Source organism: Aotus nancymaae, unplaced genomic scaffold, assembly GCF_030222135.1.
Source record: "Aotus nancymaae isolate 86718 unplaced genomic scaffold, 86718_ANA_hifiasm-v0.15.2.pri h1tg000077l, whole genome shotgun sequence".
Taxonomy (NCBI): domain Eukaryota; kingdom Metazoa; phylum Chordata; class Mammalia; order Primates; family Aotidae; genus Aotus; species Aotus nancymaae.
In genome coordinates, this window is record NW_026988492.1 from 17,357,409 (window position 1) to 17,372,296 (window position 14,888).

The following is a 14,888-nucleotide window of genomic DNA, read 5'->3' on the forward strand; positions in this document are numbered from 1 at the left end:
CAGTTACTGGGTCTGTCATCGTCCCTAGACCTTTCAGTTGGCAGATCTACAAAACACTTTTTTTGTTGTTTTTAAAGAAAAAATACACTATATATTCATAGTGATTTTACACTACATTGGAATATTGAAATTACAGAGTTGCATTTTTTTTTGTTTTTTTACTTTACATTTGTACCTCTTCTCTCATACAGTGAAAATCTTGGTTCCCAATGACATCAACATATTATTTATGTACTTAGTCCTACTGTACAAACTTTCAAAATAACTATACTAATATTATAACTAATAGTATGATAACTGGAAACCATTTAAGATTTCTTTGCTTTTTTTTGTGTATTTAAAATATGTTTTGCTTGGGCAGTATAGTCAAGTTACAGTGTTTAAAGTCCCTTGGAATATTTACATTCTCTACGGCTGTCAGCTCAATGCAATTATTTCATCAGTTTCATTTTGCTTGTGATTTTAAAGATTTCTTTTTTTTTCATTTTTTTCGAATTTTGCTTTATAATTATGTAAAATATATTCATAGTTCTAAAGCCAAATCAATGGGTGTGGTAGATTAAGAGAAGTCTAGCTTTCTTTCCTATCCCTTCCATTCTGTTCTTTCTTCCTCCTTAGAGAACAGTTTTTATTAATTTTTTATTTATCCTTCTATTTAAAAATTAAGCAAATGATCTCATATAATTGTATTTTCCCCTGTCTTAGATAAAAAGGAGGATACTATACATACTGGTCTATAGTTTGCTTTTTTTCACATCGTATATCCTGGAGATTACTCCATAATCAGAGCATAGTGTGCCTTTATATGATGTCTCATTTTCTGTTCAATTGGTACTCTATTGACAGACATTTGGCTTGTTTCCAGTCCTTTGGTCATTTTTTAAATTTTAGTCATTTATTTTTTATTTTTGAGACAGGGTGAGATGGTTCACAGCAGACTCAACATCCCAGGCTCAAGTGATCCTCCTGCTCAGTCTCTCTAGTAGCTGGGACTAGAGACACCCACCACCATACCCAGCTAATTATTATTTTTTAATTTTTTGTAGCAACATTTTTAAAATTTCTAAATTATGATTTATTTATTCCAGCAACATGGTCTCCCTATGTTGCCCAGGCTGTTCTTGAACTGGGCTCAACCTCAGCCTCCCAAAGTGCTGGGATTGTAAGCATAAGATACCACGCCCAACCTTTTCCCCAATCTTTTGGAATTTCAAATGTTACTGCAGCAAAATACCTTATGCATTTGTCATATTGCATTTTTACCAGTGTACCTTTGGCATATATTTCCAAAGGTAGTATTGTTTGGTCCAAAAAATTAAATGCATACATTTTTGCCAGATATTGCTATATTCTTTTATGTAGTGATTATACCATTTTGCATTCTCTAGCCATATATGAGAATGCCTATGTCCCCACAGCCTCTCCAATAATTTGTTTCCAAAACTCTGGATTTTTAACATTCTGAGGTATAAGAAATGTCATCTCAGTGAAGTTTTTATTTGCACCTTTGTGACAAGTGATGTTGAACATCCTTTCATATGTTTAAGAGACATCTGAACTTTTTTCACTGAACTCTATCATATCTCTATTCTTTATAGAAGTTCTTTATATTTAAGGAGAATAGCCTTTTGCTTGCTGTATATTGCATTTTTTCTTATTTTGTTGATCTTTTACTTTGCTTATGGTATTTTATGCTTTTAAAACTGGTAACTTTTAAAGTATTACACTGGGAAATGCACCTTCTTCTAAGGAACTGAGATGTTTTCTCAGTAGGAACAATGAGACTCATGGAACTAATCTGTTTCACTTTTCACTTTGGCAGCAAAATTTTTATTTGAATAACCTATATAGCTATGTACATTTCATATCTTACACATCTAAAATGTTACCTTATCTCACTTATTTCTAATGTTTATATTACTATAATCTAAATTTTTATTATTTAGTGTTTCTATCATTTGATTTTACACTAGCATTTCTCATAGAAATCTAAGCCACTGTAGATTCTTTGTCAAATAAACGTGGGTATTAATGAAGAACAGCTTCTTCCAGCCACTGGTTAGCAATGTTAGGGAGGTGATGTCATATAATGAGGATGGTAGTGGGGTCAGCATCAGAAAGCCTGGCTCAGTCCCTCACTTGCTCCATTCCTGGAACAGTGGCTCAATCACTACAGACATTTGAATTTCTTGATTTATAAAATGAATGTTCTAACTATAGGATAGTATTAAGAAACTTCCTCAAATGAAAATTATGTAGTGCTTAACCATTTTAATATGCAAAGTGATCTGGTTTGTTGAAACACAGAGGGGTTGGCAGAAGTTCTGGAATTTTTTACAATTTCACATACAGAAATTAATATTCTCAAAGTGAAAAAGATGACTATATAATCCTAGTATTCATCCTTCACCCCACAGATGGTTCAGCCTGTTTAAATTGTGTCAGCATGTCATGGCTCGCACAGAGCTTGACACATGGGTGATTCATTTATTTATCAATACTTCTAGATTTACAACTTTATAAAACTGGAAAATGTACATCATGTTTAATTTATGAGGGTGTCTAAAACTGCTCATAGTTATTTAAACAAAGTTTGGTTTCTTACACCAAGGGCTCTGATCATTCTCCATGAATTATAACATTTATATAAATGTAACATGATTTTTCCCTCTTATTTTAGAGTGTGGAGGTATGCTCACTGGTCCTTACGGTTCTATTAAGTCTCCTGGTTATCCTGGAAACTACCCTCCAGGAAGAGATTGTATCTGGACTGTTGTAACTAGTCCTGACCTCCTGGTAACATTTACTTTTGGGACCCTGAGCCTCGAGCACCATGATGACTGCGACAAAGATTACCTTGAGGTAAATGATTATATTTAGATAGAACATATCATGATATGATTAGGACTCAGGGCACTATGTTCTAGCCATGCCCATGGATGACACCAAAATACTGGCAGTAATTAGGTGTATTTCTCAAGTCAGTCAGTATCTAAGTCTTACAAAGTCTCTAGTTTTAATTGTGCCCGTTTGTTGCTGCTTCTCCTGGGTTCCATTTGAATCTAGGAAACAGATTACCTTGCCCTGCCATGGTGTTACCTGGAAACCCACACCCCTGCCATGAGCATGCAGAATTTTTTGTTAAGTAAACACTCAGTAATAGCCAACTCCATCAATGCAGATTCAAACCTTCAGTTGTCTGTGGTAAACTGGCAAGGCGTTTCACAACTTAACTGCAGTATTCCATGAAGAGGCCGGGTGCAGTGGCTCATGCCTGAAATCCCAGCATTTTGGGAGGCCAAGGCAATAGATCACTTGAGGACAAGAGTTCGAGACCAGCCTGGCTAACATGGTGAAACCCCATTTCTATTAAAAATACAAAAACTAGCTGGCCGAGGTGGCAGGCGACTATAATTCCAGCTACTCGGGAGACTGAGGCAAGAGAATCATTTGAACCCAGGAAGGAGGCAGAGGTTGCAGTGAGCCAAGATCGTGCCACTGCACTCCAGTTGGAGTGACAGAGTGAGACTCTGGGAAAGAAAGAAAGAAGAAAGCAAGAAAGGAAGGAAGGAAGGAAAAGAAAAGGAAAGAAAGGAAAGAAGGAAAAGAAGGAAGGAAGGGAAGGAAGGAAAGGAAGGAAGGAGGGTGGGAGGGAGGGAAGGAAGAAAGGAAGGAAGGAGGGTGGGAGGGAGGGAAGGAAGAAAGGAAGGAAGGTGGGAGGGAGGGAAGGAAGGAAGAAAGGAAGGAAGGAAGGAAGGAAGGAAGGAAAAATAAATGATCGTGATTATGTTGAACTGAGTTAAGTTCCTAGAATAAATGAATCATTATCACTGAGAGGAGGGGTATCAGCTGAAGCTCCTCCTGCCTATCCATTAGTAAAAGATTAAAATATGGAGGAGGAGAAAAGGCTCTTATATTCAAATGCCATTTGTACTTAGGTGCATCAAAAAGAGTTGTTCTCCCTTTGTAGACTGACAAGATAATGGAGAAGATTGAGTTCTTAGGTTGTCCTGTATTTTTCATCAGCGTAAATCTCAGCCCCTTGCAGCAGTGCTAAAAAGACAATGTGCATTTCCAAGTCCATTAGAGAGGAATGGAGTTCTGTGGAATTATTCATAAAGGATAGAAGGATGTAGCTGTCAAAAAGAGGCTCTGCAAGTAAAAGTCATTAGTAATTCACCAGTAATGGATCTGAAACCTTTGGGAATGACTGGAAGATCTGTCTCTCTCTGGAAAATTTCTGTAAAATGGTCATTTAAATGTTGACAGAAAAATGAGTTATCTTCAAATTAATTTTCAATAAATTCCGTCAAATTAAAATTGGAGGCTTTAAAAAATTCCTACACATTTATTTCTGGAGACCATATGATAGAAAGTGTCAGCCACTCTGACAAAATTGAAATGTCTCTCATTTCTCATCAAGCTACAGTATTTCAAAGAATCAGTTAAATATTAAAATAATGTAATGCTGTCATATAACTTTGCTGCCAATAAGAAAAATAATTTGAATAGACAAAATAGACAAAAATATTCAAAAATAATTTGAATAGACAAAAAATAATTTGAATAGACAAAATTGACCATATTAAAATATTCTTTAGTTCATTGACTCCTTGATGGTCTGTATAGTATAGAATTTGCGATTACAAGAGAATTATAGAGAGATTGATATGATTACATAATAGATGAAAACCCACCAATTCAAAAAGGATTTCTAAGGTCACATCATTATTACTGTACTACTTAATTAATATCAAAGTTGCTTTTTAAAATTCATTAAGCTGTCTTTTTGTTGTGTCTAATCTGACGGCACTTCCTTTCTACCTCTGATCCTTCTGAAAACCTGGACCAAGTTACATCAATGGTGTTACTTCTTCTGTTTTCTTTGCTTATATCAATTTTCTTCTAGATCACTAAGAATTTATAATGTAAAAAAAATCAAAGGGGAAAGATATTTGATTAGTAACATCAGTAGAAAAATTCAAAGTGTTATGTCCTGCCTTGGAAATGAAATTCAGACAGAGAGAAGGCGCTGGGGTTGTGAGAGGAAACGCCCTTTGCTGCACCTCAGCCATGTGTTAGAGATGGATGAGATGGGGAAAATTCCTTGAGCGATTGCTTTTAAATGACAGATTTTCTGAAGTTAATATCCAAAATGACCTTGTTTGATTAAGAAACAAAAACAAAAAACTGACCACTTTGAGCTTAATGATTCATTCTTTTGTTTTAGATTCGAGATGGTCCTTTGTATCAGGACCCGGTTCTCGGGAAGTTCTGCACCACTTTTTCTGTCCCACCACTGCAGACCACGGGCCCCTTTGCCAGAATTCATTTCCATTCCGACTCCCAAATTAGTGACCAAGGCTTCCATATCACCTACTTAACATCACCTTGTAAGTAACCTACCAGTTGGGAGCTTAAGAGGAACTTGAAGGCCAGTGCTATGCTTACATCTGTTTTTCTATTTTAATGTGATTCAGAGGATGACTGACTTTCTTAGACCAATAACATTTCTTTATAAATATTTCTCTCAAAGCTTCAGTTTTTTCCTTTATCTTCCCCATGCTCCATTATTAATACTGCAGTGCCCTTTGATCCCTAAATTATGGGATCCACATCATGATAAAGAGGTCTGAGACACCCAAAATTAAGTAATTCAGGACACCAGGTCCCTCGTGGTGTTTGATGTTTAGTTGTGAGAGAGGTTTGTGCATGTGAGCAGTGCAGTCTCTCTGGATTTTATCCTCGGCTCAAATCCAGCTGCACACGGGATAGGGCTGGCGTCCAGCATCACAGAGTCCCAGACCCTAGGGCTTCACAGCCAGCAAAATACTGTTAGCTGTTATGACTTCAACTTGCTTTGATACCTTAAAAAGCAACAAAACACAGGAAAGGCTCTATGATTTGGGTTTTTTTTAGGTAAGTGGAGGATTTTGTTTATGACATCTATCATTGTGCCCTTCATGAGAATTCACAGGAAAAATACCTTTTCAGTTTCTATATCAGGAAAAGTAAAAAAATGAACATCTTTACTTCTCCCCTTTCTTCATTTCCTTTCTTTCAGCAGAATCTGATGCCAACCCCCTGTGGCCCTTTCAAGTGTTTTCTGTGCAAATCAACTCCCCGTGGCTCTGTGTTGCTGTTCTGTATTCATTTTTTCTTTAATCTGCTTCATGTATACAGTTATGTAGTTTATTTTGTTATATGTTTTCTATAAACCATCTCAAATCTTATTGGAATGAAGCAGAGCATTAATGTATTTAAAGAGCAATTTATAGATGAGAATGGTAGATTGGAAGCTAGATCACACATCTCTGCATCTCTCTCTCTTTCTTTCTTTTCTCTTTCTCACTTTTTCACTTGCTTCCTTTCTCGCTTTCTTTTCTTTCTTGGTAGAATTTTGCTCCTGTCATGAGGCTGGAGTGCAGTGGCACTCGGCTCACCGAAACCTCTGCTTCCTGGGTTCAAGTGATTTTCCTGCCTCAGCCTCCATAGTAGCTGGGACTACAGGTGTGTGCACCGCGCCCAGCTAATTTTTGTATTTTTAGTAGAGATGGGGTTTTACCATTTTGGCCAAGATATTCTTGATCTCCTGACCTTGTGATCTGGCCACCTTGGCCTCCCAGGGTGCTGGGATTACGGGCATGGACCACCGCACCCGGCTATCTCTGCATTTATATCTTTAGGCACTACAGGGATGTCCCGCAAACACACATCAAATTGAAAATCTTAAAATTAGAGGCACAAAACTGTACAGGGTGAATAAAGTGGGTATATGCTTGTGTGTATTTGTGTGTGTGTGTGTGTGTGTGTATAAATGTTTAAAAACTGGATCCAATGCCTGTGAGCCAGACCAATACCATCGCCATGACCTGTTGTTCATCTCTTCCTTGTTCTTAGCTGATCTGCGTTGTGGAGGGAACTACACGGACCCACAGGGTGAACTCTTCCTGCCTGAGTTGTCTGGGCCTTTCACTCACAACAGGCAATGCATCTATATTATAGAGCAGCCCGAGGGAGAACAAATACAAGTCAACTTCACCCATATGGAGCTGGAATGCCAGAGTGACAGTTCTCAGAATTGTATTGAGGTAACTTTTACTACTCAGTCACCCTTCGATGACATTCATCAACATTTCTGTATTCTGTTGAGTGGTAGTCTTCAAATGATTCATCACCATTGAGCAGCCAGATCACCTGAGATCTTGTTAGAAATGCAGTAATGACTAAGCTCAAATAACTAAGATACAGGCAAATAAGGAAGGCTAATAGGATGTACTAATAAGATAAAGATTTTTTATCTAGAGTAATTAATACAGGAAAGAACTCAACCCAGGAGAGTGAAGGGATTTGCCCAGGTGACGCAGCTAGTCAGTGGCAATAAAGTTTAAGTGTTGAATGTTTTGGAGGTTAGGGTTTTTCCTAAGTTTATTCTGCTTGTTCTCCTCCAGAAATCTTTAATTTTGATTTAAGTGTGGGTAATGATTGTAATACAGGGAATATCTGAAATAGAGACAGCCAGTTTTTGTTTGCAGGGCCTGGTATTTCTTCTGCTTAATTATTGGTCAAGCCACAAATTAAAGTGTTGAGCAAGATAAAACATTGCTTTTTGGGCACAATCATATTACATAAACTAGAGAAGAATTTACAATTTTGTTTGTGCAAGTTAAATCCATTTATTCATCCAGAAAAAACCTATGTGACCTTTGCCTTTCTACATTTAGACAGAGGAAACAGAACTTTAGCATAAGATCCGGCCTTAGTTGAAGATGTGCATTGACCATAGCACTATAGGAATATGCATTTTTATTTTTTAAAGTCAGAAACTTTTATTTCAGATCATTTCAGAATGAGTATATCTATTCAATTTAGGTTTTCTAAAGTCTTTAATAAAGTATATTAAAGTTTTATACCATGGAACAATTTTAAATATTTTTATGTAAATCAAAATTAAATTATCAACTTTTTTTTAACTTTTGAGAACAGTAAAAATAGCTGTCAATTACAGAATGCTTCCTATACTCTGAGCACTATTATAAGACTTCAAAATGGATAACAAATTAAATAGATAGCGATTATTGTCGGCTTACTGCCTGCCTCGTGTGGGAAGTGCGTTTCGTGAGTTAATTCATTGACTCCTCACAACAACCATTATTATTTCTGTTTTTCTTAGGAAACTGTAGTCCAGATAAGTTTCTTGTCCATAGTTATATGTCTAGCAAGTAATGGAGCTGTGATTTGAATTTAGGAGCTCTACCTGTACTGATCGTCAATAAGAACAGAAATGCAATTGTGCGACTTTGACTACAAGAGGTGTTTCCTCTTCCATAGGGAGGAAAATCTCATGAATTACCCAATTCCACACCTGGCTCTCTGATCACAAGACTAAAACATGAAGTCAAGCATAATGATTTTCTCAGATAGGCAAGAATGTAACTCTAATTTTCGGGGAAATTTGGAGCCCTTTCTATTAAAGCCTTCATGGCGGTTCTAGTCTTTCTAAAGAACTATTAGTACCTCTGAATGGCTATCATCCTTTCTGACTTTGCAGAACACTATAACTGAATTTCAATGAGCAGCTCCATGAACTCCTCTGAATTATTCTGAACAGTTATCACAAAAAAATCATAAAACTAGCATTGGAAGATTAAATTTCATAAACCAGAATGGTGGAATGTTTTGTAGCCAGAATGGGATTGGAGTTAGTTCACCTAACTTCTTGTTTTAGTTCTTTTGTTAGATGACTGTATAACCTTGGACAATTCTTTATCTGGACCCTTCAGTTCCTACTTCAGTAAGATGCCCTATTTATTCCTCTAAACTTTGGGGGTGGGGGATAAAATCAGAGAAGTAAATGATAAAAGAAGCTTGAAGAATTAAAAATATTTTGTAAGTACAAAGTTTTTCTGGACCTAACTTTTAACTCCAGCCTTGAATTTATCAGTTCAGAGACAGCCAATGTGACTCTCACAGTTGGCCAGAGAGGTTTCTACATTCTGATGTAACCATATATCTTCAAAGTTTTGACCAAATTTTCTGCAGGAATTGTTGATGAAAAAATTTTAAAAAACTGTATTATTCAGAAGGACAGGTCATGTATGGTGATTTAAATATTAGTAGTTAGATAGATTTTCCTGTTATATCTTTGACCACCAACCTAAAGGAATACAACCAGCCAATTTGTAGAATTTTGGCATCAGCAAGGACCTTAATTTTACAAATGAGAAAATTGAGGCCCACAGAGGTCAAACTCTAGCTATTGTCAAAGTAGAACTTAGATGTGCCTCTGTGAGATTCTAGATAAATGTACATTGACTTTGATTAAAGATCTTGTCATTAAATCATCTCTATCCATTGGGAAAATTTGTGCACTGAACCCATTTTCTAAAAAGTATATTCACTTCTCTTGATGTTCTTCAGATAGTGGTCATAGAAGAAAGTGATACAGGAACCAAATTCTAATGACATTATTTTGACTCAATATATTATTCCCTAAAATGATGATTTCATTTTTAAAACTATCTCTAAAAAATGAAATATTTATGAAAAAGAATTAAAAAAAGAATGTTGGTATTTCTAATACTTTGGTGGTTTAGAGGAGGATGAATTTGTCCTTTACTAACTCCATTGATGAGTAAAAGCAGTCTACCCAAAATTTTAGAAAGAATGGAGAACAGAAAAGAAATTCTACAGAGATATGGGAGAATGATCCTGAGGACATTTACTTTGCCTGTCAATAGGTTACTTTTAAGAATCCTAGATCTTCTTGTTCTGTGGTTTTAGGTGCCTTGGTTGTCAGGCAAACATATCCTTCAAATGAAGATTAAGGTAACATTGCTGAGAGTGTATCTTTCACGGTACTGTGGTTTTGAAAGACTTAATTTTGCTCAGTAAGAGAGTTGCATAAGCATTCATTAAAGAAGAGATTTTAACTGCAAAATATAAGAATGGTATTAACCCAGTGTAGTGTATCTTTCTTTTTTTAACACAAGAAACACACATTAACATATTAATTCTTAGATTTATATAACCCTCTCAAGTGAAACTTCGACTTTTCAAGGTACACATTACCCATGGAAGATGTGACATGGCTACAAATGAATGAATACAAGAACAGATCAATTGTTAGTCCATCTGTTTTCGTCAAAGAGAGCTTTTAAATTGTATAGGATAGTTCAATGAAGGTGATGGAAGCCTCTTTCCAGAATAAAAAGCAGCACCTCTCATTAATATTTCATAAGTGATTTAAGCCATCAGAACTCTGAGTGAAGGACACATAAGTAGTAATGAAAGTTTAATTTTTAATCCCAGAGAATGGAAGTTGTAAGCTGAATAATAAATTCGGAAGCTTATAGAATGTTAAGGTAAAGGCTTGAGGTAGGATTCGAAGGGAAATGAGTAGAATTGTTCGTCCACCAAATCTCCTTGACCAATCCCAAATTATCTGCCTTCTCTCCCTGAAGACACTGAGGAATTGGAAAGAGAACTCTACAAGAGAGGCTGATAAGGGAAAGAGAGAGGGATGTACCTTCTGGAGAAAGAGAAGGGCTTCTGGGAAGTTGTCCTTTCTTAGATGTGGAAAGCAAATACAAACAGAAATGCTGAAAAATATAATCCATAAAACAAGAAGGAGTAATTTACATTACATTTATTTTCTGAAATCTAGGGAATATACCTGTTCTACAAGTGGCATCGAACCTGAAATTCATCATATTTTAGACCTCTATGACAATCCCAGTAAGTTAACAAGGCAGACATTGTACATCTCTTTACAATATAACCCAAAATTGTTGATAAACATTTTTAAATGCCCAAGTGCTTGGAAACCTGTGAACTCTCTCCAAAATAATCACTGGATTGAGAAAAAAATAAAAAATGAAAGACAATATAGAAAATAACAAACAGAAAATGCTGTGTATCAAAACCTGTGAGATGTGATGAAACTCAACTCCCTGATAAAACCTTTAAGATTTAAACGAAGAGAACCGAAGTAATTGGGAAAGTAGGACAGCAGAAGCTGAGGCATGAGGGTCTGTCCTCCGTCTGAATCTTTTCTTTCACCACCTTCCCCTCCCCCCTTCTTTCTACCTCTCCCTCCACCCCACTCCTGCTTAGCCTTAAGTAGCACTACCACATTTCCTGCCTGTCTTTAGATGAATTCCAATTCACAAAGGAACTCCTTTTGTGACTTCTTAGGCATTGAAGTGATTCAGCTATGACCTTGGGATTGGGTGGGGGAGAGCCAGGACTTGTGGTCTGCATGAGGCACTTGCTTCCCTCAAGCAGACCTGCTGCTCAGAGTCTCATGGCTGCCATTCACAGAATACAGACCTAAATGTCGGAAAAAGAACAAGGGCTGGAGCTGAATGTAGCCATGGCAAGCAAACACACCACATAGGCTGAATAGTATTGTGTTTTTCAGTATTGAAATTAATAGTATTGAAATTAATTATAGCTCAGAAAAGCATCTTTCTAGAGAGGATAGGATAAAGGGAAAAGAGGGAGATGCTCAAGCGTTTGCATTCTTGAGCATAGGGTCTTGATGGAGACTAGGAAGATTTGGTTAGACTCTGAGCTCTGTTGTCGTCAGCCCAGGTTTTCCACAACTGCTGGGCCATCCTAATGCTTTCTGGTGAAAGAAGAAGATACACCATTTCTCTAGTGAAATAATTCTGTAGGTTGGAGTAGTGGGAGCCCGGAAAAAGACTGAGAGATGTTAGAACACCTAATTTGGAGTTGTGAGAGCTTGTATAGAATACATTTTTGCTGTGTTTGTAGGACTTGCATGCTCGTGTAGAAACTTCATACCCATTGAACAAGCATGATATAGAGCAGTGAGCAGAAATAAGAGGAGATGAATGAACCATTCATCAAGAACACTACAAATTCCTAGGCCAAATAGAGGCTATGGCCAGTACTTTTCTAATATAAGATGGAAACAATATTGTATGGAAACATGATGAAACACTTCAGCTCTCTGTGTTACTAAAGGCAAGATAGCTGTAAGTCACAGTTTCCTGATGTGTAATAGGGATAGTAATAGTACTTTCCTAAAAGGGACTAAAAGAGACCATTCCTTCATTTATCTGTTCATTCTCTAAATATTTATCAAACCACTTTGGTGCCAGTCACTGTGCTAGGGAAAGGGTATATAAAATTGATATGAAATAAGTAAACACACACCACATAATTTCAAGCGGGGATAGGTATAGGCAGGAAAGAAACAATACTGTGAGAGAAAAGAACAGGGCTGCTGACTTCAGTGGAGCAATCTGAGATTACTTCTCAAGGCTCTTTGCGTTGCTAACTCCTTCTCCTCTGCAGGCCCTTTTTGTGGGATCTGCAGACAAGGAGTTAGCCATGCAAAGGGCTGAGAGAAGGAGGACTCCAGGTAGAGGTGTTAACCCAGCCCTAGAGACCGAAGTCAGAAAAAATAAACTAAAATAATTGATAATAGACCAGGGTGGCTGGAATCACACAGGGATGGAAGAGAGAAATATGAGTTAAGCAAGAGCTAGACCCTGAAGTGCTTTGTAGGCTGAGATAAAGAGCCTGGGTTATATTCTATATGCAAGAATGAACAATTAAATTGTTCCTTGTACAGTGCCTGTCACATAACGAATATTCACTAAAGTTAACACGATGATGGATAATGATGATGATAATGATGATGATGATGATGGGTAGGAGAAGAGGGTAGGAGGAGGTCACCTACTGGAGTTTCCAATAATGAAGGAAGGCACTTCTCAGTAAAACTGATTCATGTGTTTTTGATTTTAGAATATCAGATTTTGAAAGATCAGATAAAGGATAAATTTATTAATAGAGATATTCGAAGGGGCATTGTTTCACAAGGTATGAAAAGGTTTAAAATATCAATTTTAAAATCATGAAATATACTAATAAAGAACAAAGGATAATAACCAAAGTAAATGACTTTGAGATTCTAAATGGATTCTCTCATCTCTTATCCTCCTCACCCCCTTATTCTCTCATGGAGTCAGGGCCACATTCCTCTCCTGCTCACCCAGATTAGCCCAAGGCTCCTCTGTAAGATCCAGTCTTTACTTAGCTAAGATGTATGTCAGCCTGACGCTCACTTCACAGGAAGCCACATGTTAAACACTACCATACGATGTGGGTCTGTTTTCAGCTCTCAGATGGACCAAGCCTGAGTGCCAGCATATTTTGTTGGCTTTGAATTACAATTTGCTACTTCTTATTTTAGAAATTATAGTATAAAAAAAATCTGGATTTGTAGCAGAGGAAGACAAATGAGCATGCGTATTAAGACATGGCTTTGGGACCTGACTCATTCCAGATGTTAAAGCTCACCACTCACTGGGCTCAAGAGACCACATTTAAAATTTCATGTAAACGGTGTTTCTCAGCCCAGTAAATTTTAGTGCTCTCTGTATAAAATCATTTCTTTACAAAAACTCAGTTTTTTATGAGTAGTTTCTCCTCAGGAACTAGTTTAATCTGATGAATGTAAAAATCAAAAGCCATTTGGAATACGCTGTAGGCTAACCATCCTGGGGCCTGAAACATTCGGTGTTTGCTGGATGAATAAGGCAATCCACAAGAAATCTGAACCTGGTCCACGAAATACTAGAATGTTGAACTGGTCCTTGTGGTTTCTTTGCAAATGCAATTCACTAAAAAGAATGAATTCATTGTGACTCCCCTGCAAGTGATCGTGGCATGGCTTCCCCTGACTTAGGAAAATTCAGTTTTTCTGCACAAACCAGGTTCAGGTGTTAGTCATCTTTCTCTAGGTTATGCTGTGGTAACAAACAATTAGTGACAAAAAACAGAAAAATCAGAAACAATAACAAACAAAAAACATCTGTGGTTTCCAACAACATATGTTTATTCCTTGCTCACGTTAGCACGTTAGTTTTGGATCCGTTGCAGTTCTGCTTCCTACGTCTCCACCATCCTGGGACCCAGGGCCTAGATCTTGTGAGGGGAAAAGTAAAAGATGGCTGAGTTATGCAGTGACTTCCAAAGCGTCTGCTTGAAACTGGTGTATCACTTTTGCTCGCATTCTGTTAAGTCCTATGGCTAAGCCCACAGTCAATGGTAAGAATATGTGTCAAGTCTCCCTATGGTGCTACTGCAAGTCACACGGCAGGAAGTGAATAACTGTAAAATAATGCCTTCCATGCCAGTTTATGAGCATGAAGGAAAGAGATTTTTTTTTTTTGGTGGGGGTGCAAATTTATCAAGTCCTAGATTATTGGATGCAAGATGTGCTGCAAAGGTAATTAGGGTGACTTTAGAATATTTGATGAATTTTATTCTGGTATCTCTTTCAAAGGAGTCGTATTTGTAGTTAAAGTACTGCCACGTCTAGGATCCAGGGAGAATACAGGCTTTCAGAATTAATAAGGTTTCATTTCCACAGAGAGAGAGAGAAGCAGAGCCAAAATCAATTGCACCTTCTAGGTTCAAGGCCCTTGAGCCCTGTAAGTTCTTCTTAAAACACTTGGACTACAGCTGCCTTTCTCCTTGCTAAGATCCTTGAATTTCATTAGCTGTGGCCCAGGGGAATGGCCCACTTTAGCTTGCAGCAATGGTATTTGGCTGTTTTTTTCCCTTCTTGTCATCTTCTAATGGGCAAAATAGAAAAGAGAGACTATAATCTTCGAAGAAGCAAATAGAACCCTGGAGAATTAGAGAGCAGGAAGATAACTTACTCTCTGTTTCATGCTTTCTAGTTTTCAAGAACTGCAGTATGTCTGTATCTCTAACAAAAGCTGAACCATTACAATGCACCTTAAAATAAATGAATCAACAAGAATTTGTCAAATACTGATTTGCAGAGCTTTTTTTTATGAGATGCTGAAGGGCAAACAAATTTTCCCTTCCCTCAGAGACTTGCT

The 14,888-nt window shown here is 37.2% G+C and overlaps 1 protein-coding gene across 2 annotated transcripts in view; it reads left to right on the plus strand.

Moving 5' to 3' along the window:
- The window catches only part of CUBN (cubilin), a 290,819-nt gene that overhangs the window by 39,189 nt on the left and 236,742 nt on the right, over window positions 1-14,888 (plus strand). For both annotated transcript variants that reach the window (XM_021675689.2, XM_021675690.2), the window contains 3 exons: window positions 2,681-2,862; window positions 5,231-5,393; window positions 6,901-7,091. In XM_021675689.2, the coding sequence (XP_021531364.2) occupies window positions 2,681-2,862; window positions 5,231-5,393; window positions 6,901-7,091 (536 nt within the window). The remainder of the gene's footprint in view (window positions 1-2,680; window positions 2,863-5,230; window positions 5,394-6,900; window positions 7,092-14,888) is intronic.